The following is a 17,345-nucleotide window of genomic DNA, read 5'->3' on the forward strand; positions in this document are numbered from 1 at the left end:
TGTGCGCAGAAAGTTGGCTGTATTTATAGGAAACCTGTCGCCAGTTTAGGCCAATATGAAGTAAGGCCACCCCCTTTCAGGGCTTATATATAGCATTCTATAATGCTGTATATCTGCCCCGAACCCGACCTGTAAGACACCAAAAATAGCTTTTATTATACTCACTTGTGGGGGGTCCGGTCCAAGTGGTGTTGCTCTTCTTGGTCCAGCACCTCCCATCTTCTTACGATCACCGTCCTCCTGCTTGCTTCATGTGGATGACGCATCCCTGCATCATCCACACAATCTCCTCGGCATCACGCTCCTGCACAGGTGTACTTATGTGACCTGTTGAGGGCAGAGCAAGGACTGCAGTGCGCAGGCACCGGGGATCTTTGAACTTTCCCAGCATCTGCGCACTGTTTTGCTGTTGTGGTAAAAAATTGAAGTAGCCAGTCCCATTCACTCAGTTCGGTTAAATTAAATAACTTTTAGCGCATGTTGTGATATGTTCGCACCATTGTTTCACTATTGGCCTTACATTAAAAATGACATCTAAAGTTTTAGGAACTTTTCCCTCTATTTTAATTAACTGCAAATTAATTGCAAAAATAGCATTTTTTTCTGGGTCTAAAGGCTAGACCCTCTAGTGGTACATTTTCTAGCTGCAAACTGGTGCACACCCTTGCCGGCTGGGTATACAGTACATGTCAGTTAGAGTTAGAGGTGCTTTTTAGAGCAGCTCTCTGATCTGAAAAGTACTTAAACCACCGAACCTCTTGGATCTGAGCAGGCAACCTTTTAAGGCTAGCTCCCAATAAAATGGGGCTGCTTAATTTTTTTTTACTAGAACACAAGTAAAATGATAGTACTAAGACTAATTTAATTTGTAGCCTACATGTACCTGTACTACAGAAGTTGTCAAGATTGATGATCACTTCCATTCAGTGGATAATTTTCAAGTTTTTTGAGCAATGGTAGGTTACCCTCTGATGTAAAGGGTTCCTGATTGAGGACAAGTGTCCTTAATGGATAGACAAGGTAATTTTAATAATGAAACAAATCCCAGGACCTGGGTTAAGCATCTGTATCAGGAGCAGGAGTCATAACAGATGTACATCATGTTCCACCATAACTGGTCCTCTTTGATGACGTGCTGTAGAAGTTCTTTTTGTTAGAAGTAGATATAGGGGGTGTAAGGAGAAATGTTTTTACAGCTTTACTTTAGATATGTTTGTTTTTAAAAGCTATGTAGCTTTATTATTAAGGGACTCAAGCACTGATCTGTCCATTTGACAGACTTTGTGCCTTCTAGCCTGTCCTTTTCAATGGCAGATGTGTATGGATTGGTGTTTGTAATACTTGTGTCTATTTGAGCTGGCCTCAAGTGTATACATTTATTTTTTTATGACCGTTTTTAAAAATGTAGAACACTGGGAAAATCCTATCTTTTCCAGGTTGCTGAGGTTTGTGAATGCTGGGCATGTGAGATTATGTGCTGCTGGACAGATATAGGCGTATATTATATATGCGAGCAACAGTTTGGGCTTGGGCTATATATGACATTTTAGAATTGACACATATTTAATTGAGATTTTGGGTGGAAAACAGAAATGAGTTGGTTGCATATGTATGAAAAAAAATGACTGGTGCTAACTGGAAAGAATGTTCATTGGATTATTGAACATCTGGCTTGAAGATTCAGTTTAAACATCTGGAAATTAGTGTAGTTTAGTTATTATTAGAATGCATAATATAGTTAAGACGCCAAGATCGCTCTATCATTGCATCATAATGAAGTTATATATTGATTCCTGGAAACTGCAATAGATTCAAACATGGTGGTACCATATTAGAATGTTTTTTTTTGAAGATGCTATACTGGAGAAAACAAGGAGGAAAAATACTAACTGTTACAATGTACTTTTGTGGTTACGATATGGTCATCAGTCACTTGGTGGTATTATGTATTGTATTTGTTTTTAATTTGAATATTGTCAACTCCTTTGGAAATAGTGGCACAGATATCCATGTTACAATGCTGTTTCTGCTACTGCCGTTACCATTGTACTGTTAATACCAAGGCTAGCACTGGATTGTATACATTAAACTTACTGTGATTCGTATATTTTGTCATTCACTTTAAAATAATAAAATGTGATCTTGCACAAAGATTGGAAAATTATTATTATTTTTATGCCTAAACAAATTCTCTGGGTTTTCCCTTGGCATCCGCTTGACTTGCTGCTTCGAGTGGCTGCATGTTCTAAATTGCCAATAAATATTTATACTGGTTTATCTTGGACATCGGTTGTCTCTTGCTTCCATTTCCTGTTCTGTTTCTTGAACTTGTTCCAGGTTTGTCTTAAGGTCATTTAGACAAGCACATCAGTGTAGCTACTTAAGTACTCAACCCAAAAACTGGAGCTGTTCAGTTTTTCATAATTAGAATCAAGTATGTTAAAGGGAACCTGTCATGTGAAAAACTATTAACCTGCAGATATGGGGTTAATCTGCAGGTTAATGGCGTTCTGAACCTGCCTGGTGCCGACACTTATACCCCCACTGCTGGGGGGAAATTAACTTTATTCCCCAGGCAGCATTCGGTGTTCAATCATGAGGGCGACGCTGGAGTGGGTTCAGTCAGAGCGGTAACTGAGCCCTAACCAGCGCCACCACGTGACTGAAACCCAAACAAATGATGTCAAGAGGAAAAAAGTTAATTTCCTCCTGGCAGTGGGGCTCGAAGTGTGGGCACCGGGCAGGTTCAGAACGCTATTAACCCACAGATGAACCCCATATGGTTAATAGTAATTTTTCACAGGATAGGTTGATTTTACACCATCTTGAAAAGTAAAAGTCCACTGCTATTTCCCTGAGAAGATAAATCCATGCCTTTAGTCCATGGCTTCAGTATTCCTCACATAGTTGTTTATTTGACTTTGCCAACCATCGACACATGCAAAACCCAAGTTACCTACTGATTTGGTATTTAGATGTTATACTTCAATTACTCTTTAAATTTAGTTTACAGAAATCTGCACATGTTAACATGGTCATTCACATTAAAGGAATGTTGGCCAAGTCTGATTCATGTGCAATGGCCAACCATCTACACCCCTTCTCCCCATTAAGAACAGAAGCATGCTGGGCCGCTATCTAAAGCATATGTCTAACTTGAGATTCATTTTAACATTACTTTTAGCTATAAATGATAAAAGACCAAGGAAGTAGCTTTAAATTACCTTACAAATAAAAAATAATAGTAAATTAAGTGTAAGATCATTAGCCATGTTGACCTGTTGGCCTAGGACTTTGTAAGGTATGTATGTGCTCCAGCCATTGAGACAGCAGTGCCAATCATCATGTTCAGTAATAAAAGCTGAATCATGCTTTTTATGATGATAAAATCATAATTTTAAATAAACCTTTCTGTAATCAGGCATTTAATCATTGTCAGCAATAGCCTGCAATGCACTATATATCTTTCCTCATTATCAAAACACCAATGAACGAAGTCTGGAATCTGAGTTGTGTAATTGAATCTTTAGGTCCTGCAGCCAATGCCGCAGGGTGCGTGCTCACCACCTCCTCCGCTTGGCTTGATGCCGTATAGCTGGAGGGTGAGAGTGATCCTATCTCTTCACATACCTGCCCGGAAGATGTGTTCACTGATACTGAAATGATGGAGTCAGGGGAAAAAGATCACTTCTTCCGCTCAGGAAATAATAAAATAGAAAATCTGGACTTTTAAAGGTTATTTTGTCAATTGGGTAGTATACTTATATGTGAACAAAGATTTGTGGGGTTGTATACAAAAGCTCCATATCGCAATCTGCCTTGTCCAAAACGTCTGCTAGCTCACCACCAAAGTGTGATGAATTGATGAAATACTACAAGATTAAAGTAAAGCAATGACTCTACCTTTTTTCTATCTTTGGTCTAGTAATGGATCCGAGGACGAGTACACTACTTTCTGTTTAATCTAGGCAACTTATTAATTCTGTGAAACTGGGGTTTTAGGATAAAATAAAAATTAGTTTGAGTATTTTCAATCAATATTTGTTGTCTTATCTAACCCTTGGATTTTTACACCTCTGCAGGTCATCATTACAAGGACAGCCATCTTATGGATCTGCATCTCCTCCCCTCAGCAAGATGAACAGCATGAATAAGCTCCCTTCAGTTAGCCAGCTGATGAATCCGCAGCAGAGAAATTCCCTTACTCCAAATGCCATGACAGATGGCATGGGCGCGAACAGTGAGTACAAGCGCTGTACTAGTCTTTGATTAGTTTTTTTTTCTCTTTTGTCGATTTTAGATTGACTGTTAATTTTGATTCCCATATGCAGTGTTTTTATAGAAACTGGAGACGAGTTGGAATTCTACTTAAGAGTCAGATATACTGTAGTATAGCAGCACCATCTCAGATATCAGTGATGATTCCATTTTCCTGCTGCAAAAATGGGCTCCTTTTTCAATCTTTTCATCACCGCCATTTTTCATTTTGCTGCTTTACATACAGATGTTACATATAGCGACTCATTAAAATCACATGGTTGTCAAATAATTGTGTATAAAGAGAAAAATGAAAGTTCTTCACGTCTCTGAGTTGCATTATAATGGGTCTCCTCTTCTTGTTACTAGTTCCCATGATGAGTGCACATTTGCCAATGCCTGGAGATCTCAATGGTCTAAGCCCAACACAAACGCTGCCTCCCTCCCTATCTATGACGAGCGCATCCCACTGTACACCACCTCCTCCATATCCAACAGACTGTAGCATCTCCAGGTAAGTGCACCAAGAGAAATACAGCAATAGAAGGTTATCTAGGAACTTCCGCCTTTTTTAAAAGGATGATCTTTATTACAGATCTCCTACTACTGGTTCTACAGATATTATACCACCACCATTCATTATGCCAAATACCCAACCCTCTAGAAAGACCCATGAGATATGTTTGATATGCTAGGCTAATATGCATTGAATATGTTTAAGCCAAAATTGACCTGCTGGCTTGAATATGCACGACATTTGGCATTATTTCAAAATCCTGCTTTGTCCTATGTTTGTATGGAATGTCTCCAGTTCTTTTTGTTGTACCCTGTGATGGAACCTCCAACAATTTCCATACATCATGCTAAACTATAAATTATGTTGTTCTCTAAGTTGTGTTAGAATAGATTACATGTCTGTTATTTAGCATAAACATAATTACTTGTTGTATGACTCGTGCCTTCTGCATCTTTTATTTGTCAACATCTAAATTAAATATATGGAAAGTAAGGGGTTGTATTTTGCACCCCCTTACAGTCACCTGGGCTTGGATTCATCCCCCGCCCCTAATCAATTTGTGCATGCGTATGGACAAGTAAAAGAAAGACGTGAGGTGAGATCACACCAGTTTTACCTCTACAACCCAGTCCTTTACTCGTTTTTGTATCGAGGAATATTTCTGGCTAACATGGCTAAGTTTTGGGGACTTCACATCAAATTAGTGAAACTGTGCAAAATCTTTTCAACTTTGAAATACTGAGGTTCACCTAGAAGTTCCCGACAACTCTGCCACTTTCAGCTATGCTACTTGCTTGGTCAGGTGCTTTGATCTTTGCCGTTATACTCCTGAGTTGACTCTTCTTGCTTTCATTGGGTCCCTCTAGGTCTTGATGCTTTTTCTACTTTCAGAGCATGACTGAACACTCCAGCAGAAATCTTCATCTCTCATTATTCAGAGTAGAAACTGCCATTCTAATTAAATTCTGTGCAGATTGGTTCTCCACTTTTAGTAATCACATGACATAGCTTTGATGTCAGTGTTCTAAAATGGGATGTTTTCGAAAAGCCTCAAACTGCTAAAAGATTCAGAAAGCACATAACAGATGTTATGTTGCCTAATATATCATGTAGTATGCTGAAAAAATGTTTCTTGTTCTAAATCGGGACCTGCTTTTTACACAAACTACTTTTTTTTTTGTCTTGTAGTTTTTTAGCGAGATTGGGATGTTCATCCTGTCTGGACTATTTCACTACCCAGGGCCTGAGCAGCATCTATCAGATTGAGAACTACTCCATGGAGGTGAGTTTCCAGCCCATTTCTATTTTGGTGAAAATTTCAGATGTGGCGTAGGGACTAATAATAATTTCACATCCGAATGTCTCTTCCTAATTGGTAGAGAGCAAATTGGTGAAAATCTAAAACTTGGACACATTTTTTTTTAATAATAATCTAGCAAGGGAACCCCTTTTTTACTTTGAAAGTTTAAAATCCTGGACTTGGCATTCAGATCCAACAATGATCTTTAAGAGTAATTCCCTATGTCAAAAAATGCTTTTAGATCAAGAAGTGGTTAAGTAAATTGAGTATATTTTTTACATATTCAATGAAGGCTTCCTATTTTTGCTCTTAATATAGTAGGTGGTTACTGTTTGACCATTAGGGGCTTGTTTATATGTTGCCATTAACCAGTTGTGGACAGGTAATTTTCCTCCTGTTCATGATGGTTCATTAAGGGTTTTTTTTCTTACATGCAGTTTTTAAAGCTGTAATTTTTTTCTTATTTGTATATTTACATAATTTTTGCCTCTTTCATTGTACGTGTGCCCTAATTTTTATAGTGTTGTTTTTTTGTTGTTGTTGCTATTATTGGGGGGACATGTATTCCCTTTTGGTTTTAACTTTTTTTTTTTTAATCTATCTATATTTTTTTCTTTGCAACCAAAAAGAACCACTTAAATACGCTTTCAATTGTATATTCTGCTTTCCATAGAGACTATTTTTACGTTTGTTTTTTTTTCATGTTGATGTGGCGGGGCTTGAAACAGTTATTTCACTTGCAGTGGCTTTTTTCCCCCACTTTCTAAGGTTTTTATTTATTTCACACATTGTGCTCCCATAAAGTCATAAGAGAACTCAGGGGAGCATTTTGACATTTAAATATATTATTATTCCTGATTTCCCCTTTAATTGGGGCTTTCATATTCACCACAGTTGCAGGGCAAATTTTGAGCTGATCTGGGTCTAAGACCCAACAGCTCCTGCTTCTTCCTAATACCGAACAATCACATGATCGCTGCGCTAGAAGAGGAAAAGCTGCTAGTGCTTCCTGTATTGTATACACCGTTCTCGATCGGCAGTGTTCATTATCATCTCTACCTTGAGATCGTTGTATAAATAGAGATAGGACAATTGATAGGCAGGTCTCTGATTCATCGACCTGGCCAATAATCTGACTCCTGGATGGGATGCTAATCTCCTTACTTCCCGGCATTCCGGACTCTTCTTTTGATTAATGAGGATGGTGCTCAGTTGTATGTACATCATGTTACAATGATTGATATTGCACCAGCTCTGATAATTTAATGAAGATTCCAAAATGCCGAAAGGTAAGATGACTTGCAGGCGTCTTGTCCAGCCATAATGGACTAGTGACTCGGCTGATGGATTGGAGCCCTGTAAATCTGCTGTCTCCTCTTTAGTAACAAACCATCTCTGCTTTCTCTGGGAGCAATTTGCCATTTATGACAACCAACTTCCAACTACCACAGCTGTTGACTGTACAATGCCTTTCTAAAATATTATTGCAGAGTTATATGCGGACCAGCTTGAAGTTTTACAATGTTCGTTTGTCCTCAAGAAATTTAGTAAAGAAACTAAAATGCCCAATAACCAAATAATCTTTGTGAACTGCTATGTAAAAGCTAAATTTACAAAAATCACTGTTACAGTACTATAATTGACTTTGTTGTTAATTTTAAAGATAAAATGGGGTTCAAGAAAAATGAAAAGATTTTTAATTTTTCTCTTTTTGAATATATGATGAATGTGATTTGTACCTGGTGGAAACATTCAGAAGCTGTGACAAATGAACCCAAATTTGTTCCAGCTAGAATAATCAATAGTGATGAGCGAGCATGGGTATAGCATTATCACAGCATGCTCGAGTGTTATCCGAGTATTGTGGGTTCTCGAGTAATATGTTTGTGTCCTGCGTCTGCATGATTTGCGGCTGTTATACAGCCACAACACACGTGTGGATTGCCTAACAAATTGGAAAACTCTGCATGTGTTGCGGCTGTCTATCTGCTGCAAAAAGCAGCCTCGAGGATTCGAACATATTACTCGAGCACCCATAATACTCAGATAACACCCAAGCATGCTTGGATAATGCTATATCCGAGCACGCACGCTCATCACTAATAAACGATTTGTAGAAAGGATGGAGTCCATGTATTACTTTCTACATTTGACCAAACTATTACCTTTATATGTTTATATTTTAGGACTTGATAAGTCTCAAGATACCAGAGCAGTTTCGCCATGCAATCTGGAAAGGTCTAGTAGAACACCGGCAAATCCACGAGTTCTCATCACCTCCCCACCTGCTGCGGACAACAAGCAGTGCTTCTACTGTTAGCGTGGGATCCAATGAATCTCGTGGAGAGCGAGTCATTGATGCCGTGCGATTCACATTGCGCCAGACCATCTCCTTCCCTCCACGTGATGATTGGAATGATTTCAATTTCGATATGGATGCTCGTAGAAACAAGCAGCAGCGCATAAAGGAAGAGGGAGAATGACTATCTTCTTGCTTTTCCTGTTAACGTTGCTATGCAGGGCCAATATTATATTTTCATCTACTGTTTCCATCATTTGTCATTGTATTTATGTGTATATATATATATGTATAGGGATGAGTGGTGAGCAGACATTAGTTGGAGATGTCAGCAAGAATACTCCATAGCTATAAAGCCCTGTGTAGACAATGATGCACCAACTGTGGTTACATAGTAAATAATCAGCATGACTAATTAATCGTAACGAAGGATGATGACAGAAACTGTTGTCTAGAAGGATTTGATCACATGCCATATATATCAGCCATTAACTGCCATACGTTCATATGAAATAACAAGGAATTTGCTATTTATCCCGAAGACTACATTTCATTTCATTGTAAAAGTGGTGGCCATATTTTAGTTTTTCTGTATAGTGATGGGGGGGGATAGATCTCTTCACCCTGTGTCTACACTGTTACATCTGGAAGCTTTGTCTGTGTAGCTAAAAGAAAAGAATATCTCTGTACTTGCCAGCGCCAGTTTTTGTAGGCCCTGTCAATATCGCTTTCTTTCCTAGTTTGACTATGAGCTACAATATTGCACATGAGCATGGATCTTGTTGCACTTATTAAAACGTTGCTGTTCTTTTTGAACAGGAAAAAATGAACAAGGTTAAATGAATAGGAGTAGTTGTCTGTAGATTTGAGTATAATCTTCCATTTTGCCCCATTATTTAGGGAGCTTTGCATTTGTTACAGTTGATTTAAATTGGCCTACCAGGAATTTGGTGTAAAAAAGCCTGTGCACAAAAGCAAAGTGTTTACATTTCATTATGCTACTATATTTCATAGCCCAAAGAATCTAGACACAAGTCTGTAAAAGCACTTGGTTTTATCTGCAGACACCACTTTTCTTGTTGACTATTGCTGCCAATGTTTTTGTTTGTCTAGGAAGACATTTTTAATACATAGGGTTAGAGTTGGTATCAATCAATTTGCATGTCACGATTAATCGGCAATGACCATAATCTCGGGCAGTTGGGTGACCGTGGCGAGAACAAAACCTTTCTTGGCGGTATCTGCTTCTCTTCATTTGATTAGCTGGCATGACTTGATGTCATCGTAAAGGTCTGCCTGATACATGTGTGTCAAAGGAAGAGCCACAGATGTAGATGGGTAAAGGCAATTCTAATGGCTTCTATCCTGTGACCTGTGATTATTACTGAGGATGTTCAACTAGGTTGTGCTAGTAGATTTACACCAACTCTCCACCTTATGTAATGTGGCTTCTCAATAAAAAAAAAGTTAAATTTTTAGCATCTATGGTGGTTGGGGAGTTGTTGATTCTTAGTCCCTGTTTCTAAATAAAATTGGGCAGGTACTGGGCTGTACAGTTGTCAATTATACCATAATGTCAAGATTGAATTGGCTAGGTCACTCCAGTCTACATTGTATCATGGTATAGATATAATATGGTTATTTGTAAGACAAAAAGTACTTTTCTTTCCATTGTGACAATAAACTATGATGCTTATAGGATTTCTATTCTGGATTGTCTTATACAGGCAACCACAGTTTACATGCCCATTGAGGGCATATGTACAGTATAGAGGAGGGTCATCTACTCGGAACACTCCACTATCAGCCAGAACAAAATGCAGCTCTGAAGCAGCTGCCCATCTTGATGGCTTGGGTCATCCTTGTATAGGAATTGTCAATATATACAGATAAAACAAGAACCTTTCCCGCCCCATCGCTACGCTGTTGCGTTCACCATACGGCTCCACCCTTTTTCATGGCTTGGCTGTTCTAAAATTAGGTGAACACCTGGCCACACATAAATAGCATAGACACACTGGGGCATGGAGTAGCACTATGGATAGGATGGTTCTTGTTACATCTGTGCCTAAATGGCCGCCATGTGGCTTTTTTTTTCTGGCAAAATAAGCTGCTTCTTGGGAAAGGGACCTGAGGCATCTGCTGTATACATGAGATTTTGTATATCCCACTAATGATTATATCTGGTCAGGCACTTAATTTTTTTCATTCACCGTCATTTTTATGGGCCTATACTGTGTAAGAATATTTGACCTCTTTACTCATAAACTACATAAGGTAAGGCCAAAATGATGGAAGCTTTACTGTAAATTGGCAGATATCGTTGTGCTACTGCCTATTATAGCACTGATATTATAAACATTTTGTATATTTGTTTTCATACCTTTTTTTTTACGTTTTTGTATTTTTGGGATAACAGGACTTCCAGATAAGATTTATTTTATTAATATAAGGGCTTCTAGTCTTAAACTGTCATTTTCAGTTTTTTCCCCTAAACATTTGTATATATTCACCTTTAGAGTCCTATATTTCAACTATATTGAAACTAACAGCACAAAATAAGCGATTCACAATTAAAAAGGGAAGTCTTGCTTTTTCTCATTGTAATTTCCTAGGTTTGCTTCCTCATTGTCAGCTTACTGTGTGAAGTAATGGGTGAAGACTCTGATAAATCATTCATGTTCAATGTGTATAGCACTGGATTTTGATGTCATTTACTACAAAAAGCATAAAATGGAAAAAAAGTCATATTGTTTCCAAGCTTTAAAAACTGGTATTTTGTATGTAAATATTTTATATAATTGAAGATTCAGTTATCTAAATTGGTTTGATTTATTTCTAAATAAAGCAAAAAGAAAGTTTTCTAGTGTTATTGTCTTACTTCAGAGACTATTTCTAAAACTGGTAAATACTTTTGAGTTAAGTAAAGCATACCTGCCATTTCAGGAGCTTTTTAACGTAAGCGCTCATATGTGTACATGGGGAATAACCGAATTCCTGCAACTAAATAAATTGTAAACTGCAAAGGGATAAACTGATGAAACTTTCATTATATGTCTCTAATTTTCAGTTGTCTGAATTAGTGAATATCTTCTATGATGTTTTTACAGTTCTGCTTTGGTGTAGTGTGGGGCCCTGAGGGTGCAGTCACCATAGAGGTGCTGCACCTCATCCAGAGGTGTGGTATCCCACTCTTGGGTAAGGAGGGGGGCACTACCCAGGACTCGAACACTCACATCCAATGCACACCATTTCAGTTGGGGAACCTGGGCGTACCCTTAGGGAGGAAGGCCTCATCCCCAGGCTGGATAGGAATGGGTGGAGGGAGTGGGTGGGGAAGGTAGGAAAAGGGGAGGAGCTTAGAAGGCAGGAGGACAGTATGTGTTAGAACAGTTGGTCCTGAGAGACCAAAGGGAGAGGCATGAAGAATAGGGATGAGAAAGTGTATTCATTGCTCGGGTTTTCCCGAGCATGCTCGGGTGACCTCCGATTATTTATGGCTGCTCGGAGATCTAGTTTTCATCGCGGCAGTTGAATGATTTACAGCTACTAGCCTGCTTGATTAGATGTGGGGATTCCCTAGCACCCAGGCAACCCCCACATGTACTTAGCCTGTCTAGTAGCTGTAAATCATTCAACTACCACGATGAAAACTAAATCTCGGAGTAGTCATAAATACTCGGAGGTCACCCAAGTGTGCTCGGGAAAACCCGAGCAATGAGTACACACTCATCACTAGTGAAGAACGAAGCTGAGAAGAGAAGTGTAAGGGAGAGACAGAAGGAAACTCCCATGGAGGACAGAAGGGGTCCTAGGGGCACTGGAAGTGCAGAAGTCACCCATGGGGCCCACATCCAGACAGACCCCCTGTGTCAGTTGGAGGGACCCGGTCGCAGTCAGGGGACCTGCCCCAATTTAGTGGAAACCTTCAAGAATCAACTAAGAAACCGGAGGCTGTAATGTCTGTTGAACATCCACCCATAACTTGCCAAAAAGGCAGCCGGAGAGAATCCAGGGGACTAAGAGGACGTCACCAGACCAGGTTTGTGGCTGCTGGCTTGGGACACTGTGGGTGAGACACTGGGCAGGACAAGTGGAAGCCAGCATTGTGAGATGGCCAGAGAAAAGCATAAGAAAGGAGTCCTGGAAAGGTGCACCTCAATTTACCTGGGAGTTTGCTGGACCATCCAGCTGGCATTTGTGGACTGGAGAACTGTAAGTAAAAGTGGAAGCTGCACCTTGCTGTGTCCTTTTGAGTTATTCCTGCGTCACCTGCCCGACATCACCACAGCCACCATCTTAACAATTAACCCTACAACTGCCCTGGGGCTAGCTCTGCCTGTGGAGAGCTGTGCCATCTTTGCTGCACCACCATCGCTTCAGAGGATCTGACTGCAGCGTCGGCTATTATAGCCGAACACCAAGGGTGGCATCACGATCAATTTCCCAAATCCATTATAAACTTTATTTTCCCCCTTTATTTCATCATTTCACATGGACACCCAGGGCCATGGACCGGGTCACCGCTGCCATGACCTTCCCCTTTAAGAACTGCCGTGTCTGAATACCCTACGGCCCTATGGGGTGCTCCAGTAGCATGCTTTCAGAAGCTCAGGACATCACTACAAACAGCAGTACTGAGAAGTGTTGCTTTGAATTCAGCTCTGTTTGAGGTACAACACCTATTAAAAAGCAGCGTCACAGGTCTGTGTGTATACAGCAAGTCTTTTATTTTGCTTCTTACTCTGTTCCTCCCTCCTCTCTATTTTTCTCCTTAGCCTTCAATAGTCAGTTGTAATCTGAAGTCACAGTAAGATGTCAGTTAGTCTTGTTTTGACATAATTCTATTTTAAATGCTTTAAGTGCAAAAGATGTGTTGAGAATGGTGGAAGAGAAGAGGTGGCTCATAAGTGAAAACGTCATATTTAAAACATAAAAATATACACTCACCGGCCACTTTATTAGGTACACCTGTCCAACTTCTTGTTAACACTTAATTTCTAATCAGCCAATCACATGGCGGCAACTCACTGCATTTAGGCATGTAGACATGGTCAAGACAATCTCCTGCAGTTCAAACCGAGCATCAGTATGGGGAAGAAAGGTGATTTGAGTGCCTTTGAACGTGGCATGGTTGTTGGTGCCAGAAGGGCTGGTCTGAGTATTTCAGAAACTGCTGATCTACTGGGATTTTCACGCACAACCATCTCTAGGGTTTACAGAGAATGGTCCGAAAAAGAAAAAAAATCCAGTGAGCGGCAGTTCTGTGGGCGGAAATGCCTTGTTGATGCCAGAGGTCAGAGGAGAATGGGCAGACTGATTCGAGCTGATAGAAAGGCAACAGTGACTCAAATCGCCACCCGTTACAACCAAGGTAGGCCTAAGAGCATCTCTGAACGCACAGTGCGTCGAACTTTGAGGCAGATGGGCTACAGCAGCAGAAGACCACACCGGGTACCACTCCTTTCAGCTAAGAACAGGAAACTGAGGCTACAATTTGTACAAGCTCATCGAAATTGGACAGTAGAAGATTGGAAAAACGTTGCTTGGTCTGATGAGTCTCGATTTCTGCTGCGACATTCGGATGGTAGGGTCAGAATTTGGCGTAAACAACATGAAAGCATGGATCCATCCTGCCTTGTATGGAGCATCTTTGGGATGTGCAGCCGACAAATCTGCGGCAACTGTGTGATGCCATCATGTCAATATGGACCAAAATCTCTGAGGAATGCTTCCAGCACCTTGTTGAATCTATGCCATGAAGAATTGAGGCAGTTTTGAAGGCAAAAGGGGGTCCAACCCATTACTAGCATGGTGTACCTAATAAAGTGGCTGGTGAGTGTATATGCATACATACTGTAGCTCAAAAAAACTAAAGGGAACACTTAAACAACAGAGTAGAACTCCAAGAAAATCAAATTTCTGTTTCCTGAAAACAGATATTATTGGCAATTATCAAGACACACTCAATAAAGGAGTGGTTCTGCAGGTGGGGACCACATCTCAGTACCAATGCTTTCTGGCTGATGTTTTGGTCACTTTTGAATGTTGGTTGTGATTTCACACTTGTGGTAGCATGAGACTGACTCTACAACCCACACAAGTGGCTCAGATAGTGCAGCTCATCAAGGATGGCAAATCAATGCGAGCTGTGGCAAGGTGGTTTGCTGAGTCTATTAGCGTAGTGTCTGGAGACACAACCAAGAGATAGGCCCGTACAGCAGGAGATGTGGAGGGGGATGTAGGAGGGCAACAACCCAGCAGCAGGACGGCTACCTGATGGGGGTTGTGCTCACAGCCCAACACCATGCAGGACTGTTGGCATTTGCCACAGAACACCAGGATTGGCAAATTTGCCACTGGTGCCCTATGCTCTTCACAGACGAAAGCAGGTTCACACTGCGCACATGTGACAGACGTGACAGAGTCTGAAGATGCCGTGGAGAGCGATCTGCTGCCTGTAACATCCTTCAGAATGACTGGTTTGGCAGTGGGTCAGTAATGGTGTGGGGTGGCATTTCTTTGGAGGGCCACACAGCCCTCCATGTGCTCGCCAGAGGTAGCCTGACTGCCATTAGTTATCGACATGAGATCCTCAGACCCCTTGTGAGACCATATGCTGGTTCGATTGGCCCTGGGTTCCTCTTAATGCAGGACAATGCCAGACCTCATGTGGCTGGAGTGTCAGCAGTTCCTGCAAAATTAAGGCACTGAAGCTATGGTCTGGCCCGCCCGTTCCCCAGACCAGAATCAAATTGAACACATCTGGGTCACCATGTCTCGCACCATCCACCAACGTCACGCTACACCACAGACTGTCCACGAGTTGGCGGATGCTTTAGTCCAGGTCTGGGAGGAGATCCCTCAGGAGATCATCTGCTGCCTCATCAGGAGCATGCCTAGGTGTTGTAGGGAGGTCATACAGGCACGTGGAGGCCACACACACTACTGAGCATAATTTCCTTTTCTTGAAGCATTTCCACTGAAGTTGGATAAGCCTGTAACTTTACAGGTCCTTCTCAAAAAATTAGCATATAGTGTTAAATTTCATTATTTACCATAATGTAATGATTACAATTAAACTTTCATATATTATAGATTCATTATCCACCAACTGAAATTTGTCAGGTCTTTTCTTGTTTTAATACTGATGATTTTGGCATACAACTCCTGATAACCCAAAAAACCTGTCTCAATAAATTAGCATATTTCACCCGGCCAATCAAATAAAAGTGTTTTTTAATAACAAACAAAAAAACCATCAAATAATAATGTTCAGTTATGCACTCAATACTTGGTCGGGAATCCTTTGGCAGAAATGACTGCTTCAATGCGGCGTGGCATGGAGGCAATCAGCCTGTGACACTGCTGAGATGTTATGGAGGCCCAGGATGCTTCAATAGCGGCCTTAAGCTCATCCAGAGTTTTGGGTCTTGCGTCTCTCAACTTTCTCTTCACAATATCCCACAGATTCTCTATGGGGTTCAGGTCAGGAGAGTTGGCAGGCCAATTGAGCACAGTAATACCATGGTCAGTAAACCATTTACCAGTGGTTTTGGCACTGTGAGCAGGTGCCAGGTCGTGCTGAAAAATGAAATCTTCATCTCCATAAAGCATTTCAGCTAGCTGCATTGACCCTGCCCTTGATGAAACACAGTGGACCAACACCAGCAGCTGACATGGCACCCCACACCATCACTGACTGTGGGTACTTGACACTGGACTTCAGGCATTTTGGCATTTCCTTCTCCCCAGTCTTCCTCCAGACTCTGGCACCTTGATTTCCGAATGACATGCAAAATTTGCTTTCATCAGAAAAAAGTACTTGGGACCACTTAGCAACAGTCCAGTGCTGCTTCTCTGTAGCCCAGGTCAGGCGCTTCTGCCGCTGTTTATGGTTCAAAAGTGGCTTTACCTGGGGAATGCGGCACCTGTAGCCCATTTCCTGCACACGCCTGTGCACGGTGGCTCTGGATGTTTCCACACCAGACTCAGTCCACTGCTTCCTCAGGTTCCCCAAGGTCTGGAATCGGTCATTCTCCACAATCTTCCTCAGGGTCCGGTCACCTCTTCTCGTTGTACAGCGTTTTCTGCCACATTGTTTCCTTCCAACAGACTTACCATTGAGGTGCCTTGATACAGCACTCTGGGAACAGCCTATTTGTTGAGAAATTTCTTTCTGGGTCTTACCCTCTTGCTTGAGGGTGTCAATGATGGCCTTCTTGACATCTGTCAGGTCGCTAGTCTTACCCATGATGGGGGTTTTGAGTAATGAACCATGCAGGGAGTTTTTAAAAGCCTCAGGTATCTTTTGCATGTGTTTAGAGTTAATTAGTTGATTCATAAGATTAGGGTAATAGGTCGTTTAGAGAACCTTTTCTTGATATGCTAATTTATTGAGACAGGTTTTTTGGGTTATCAGGAGTTGTATGCCAAAATCATCAGTATTAAAACAATAAAAGACCTGACAAATTTCAGTTGGTGGATAATGAATCTATAATATATGAAAGTTTAATTGTAATCATTACATTATGGTAAATAATGAAATTTAACACTATATGCTAATTTTTTGAGAAGGACCTGTATTTTCCACTTTGATTTTGAGCATCATTCCAACTCCAGACCTCAGTGGGATATTAGTTGTGATTTACATTGATAATTTTTAGGTTTTATTATTCTCAACACATTCCACTATGTAATGAATAAAGATTTACAACTGGAATATTTAATTCAGTGATATCTAGGATGTGGGCTTTTAGTTTTCCTTTTATTTTTTGGAGCAGTATATGCATAATACAGGGTGGGCCATGTATATTGATACACCTAGATAAAATGGGAATAGTTAGTGATATCAACTTCCTGTTTGTGGTACATTAGAATATGGGAGGGGGAAAATTTTTCAAGATAGATGGTGACCATGGCGGCCATTTTGAAGTCAGCCTTTTTGGCTAAAACTTTATTTTTTCCAACGG

General features: G+C 40.6%; 1 protein-coding gene across 15 annotated transcripts in view; it reads left to right on the forward strand.

Moving 5' to 3' along the window:
- Positions 1-11,234, forward strand: part of TP63 (tumor protein p63) — a 273,579-nt gene extending 262,345 nt beyond the window's left edge. For 13 of the 15 annotated variants that reach the window (XM_077290281.1, XM_077290289.1, XM_077290284.1 and 10 more), the window contains 4 exons: positions 4,083-4,240; positions 4,627-4,771; positions 5,963-6,056; positions 8,261-11,234. In XM_077290281.1, coding sequence (XP_077146396.1) covers positions 4,083-4,240; positions 4,627-4,771; positions 5,963-6,056; positions 8,261-8,557 — 694 coding nt within the window. In that variant the 3' untranslated portion in view covers positions 8,558-11,234. Of the gene's footprint in view, positions 1-4,082; positions 4,241-4,626; positions 4,772-5,293; positions 5,370-5,962; positions 6,057-8,260 lie in introns of all 15 variants that reach the window. The other 2 variants (XM_077290292.1, XM_077290295.1) reach the window with 1 other exon arrangement.
- Positions 11,235-17,345: the final 6,111 nt, after the last annotated feature.

Source organism: Ranitomeya variabilis, chromosome 2 (genome assembly GCF_051348905.1).
Source record: "Ranitomeya variabilis isolate aRanVar5 chromosome 2, aRanVar5.hap1, whole genome shotgun sequence".
In the NCBI taxonomy this organism is placed as follows: domain Eukaryota; kingdom Metazoa; phylum Chordata; class Amphibia; order Anura; family Dendrobatidae; genus Ranitomeya; species Ranitomeya variabilis.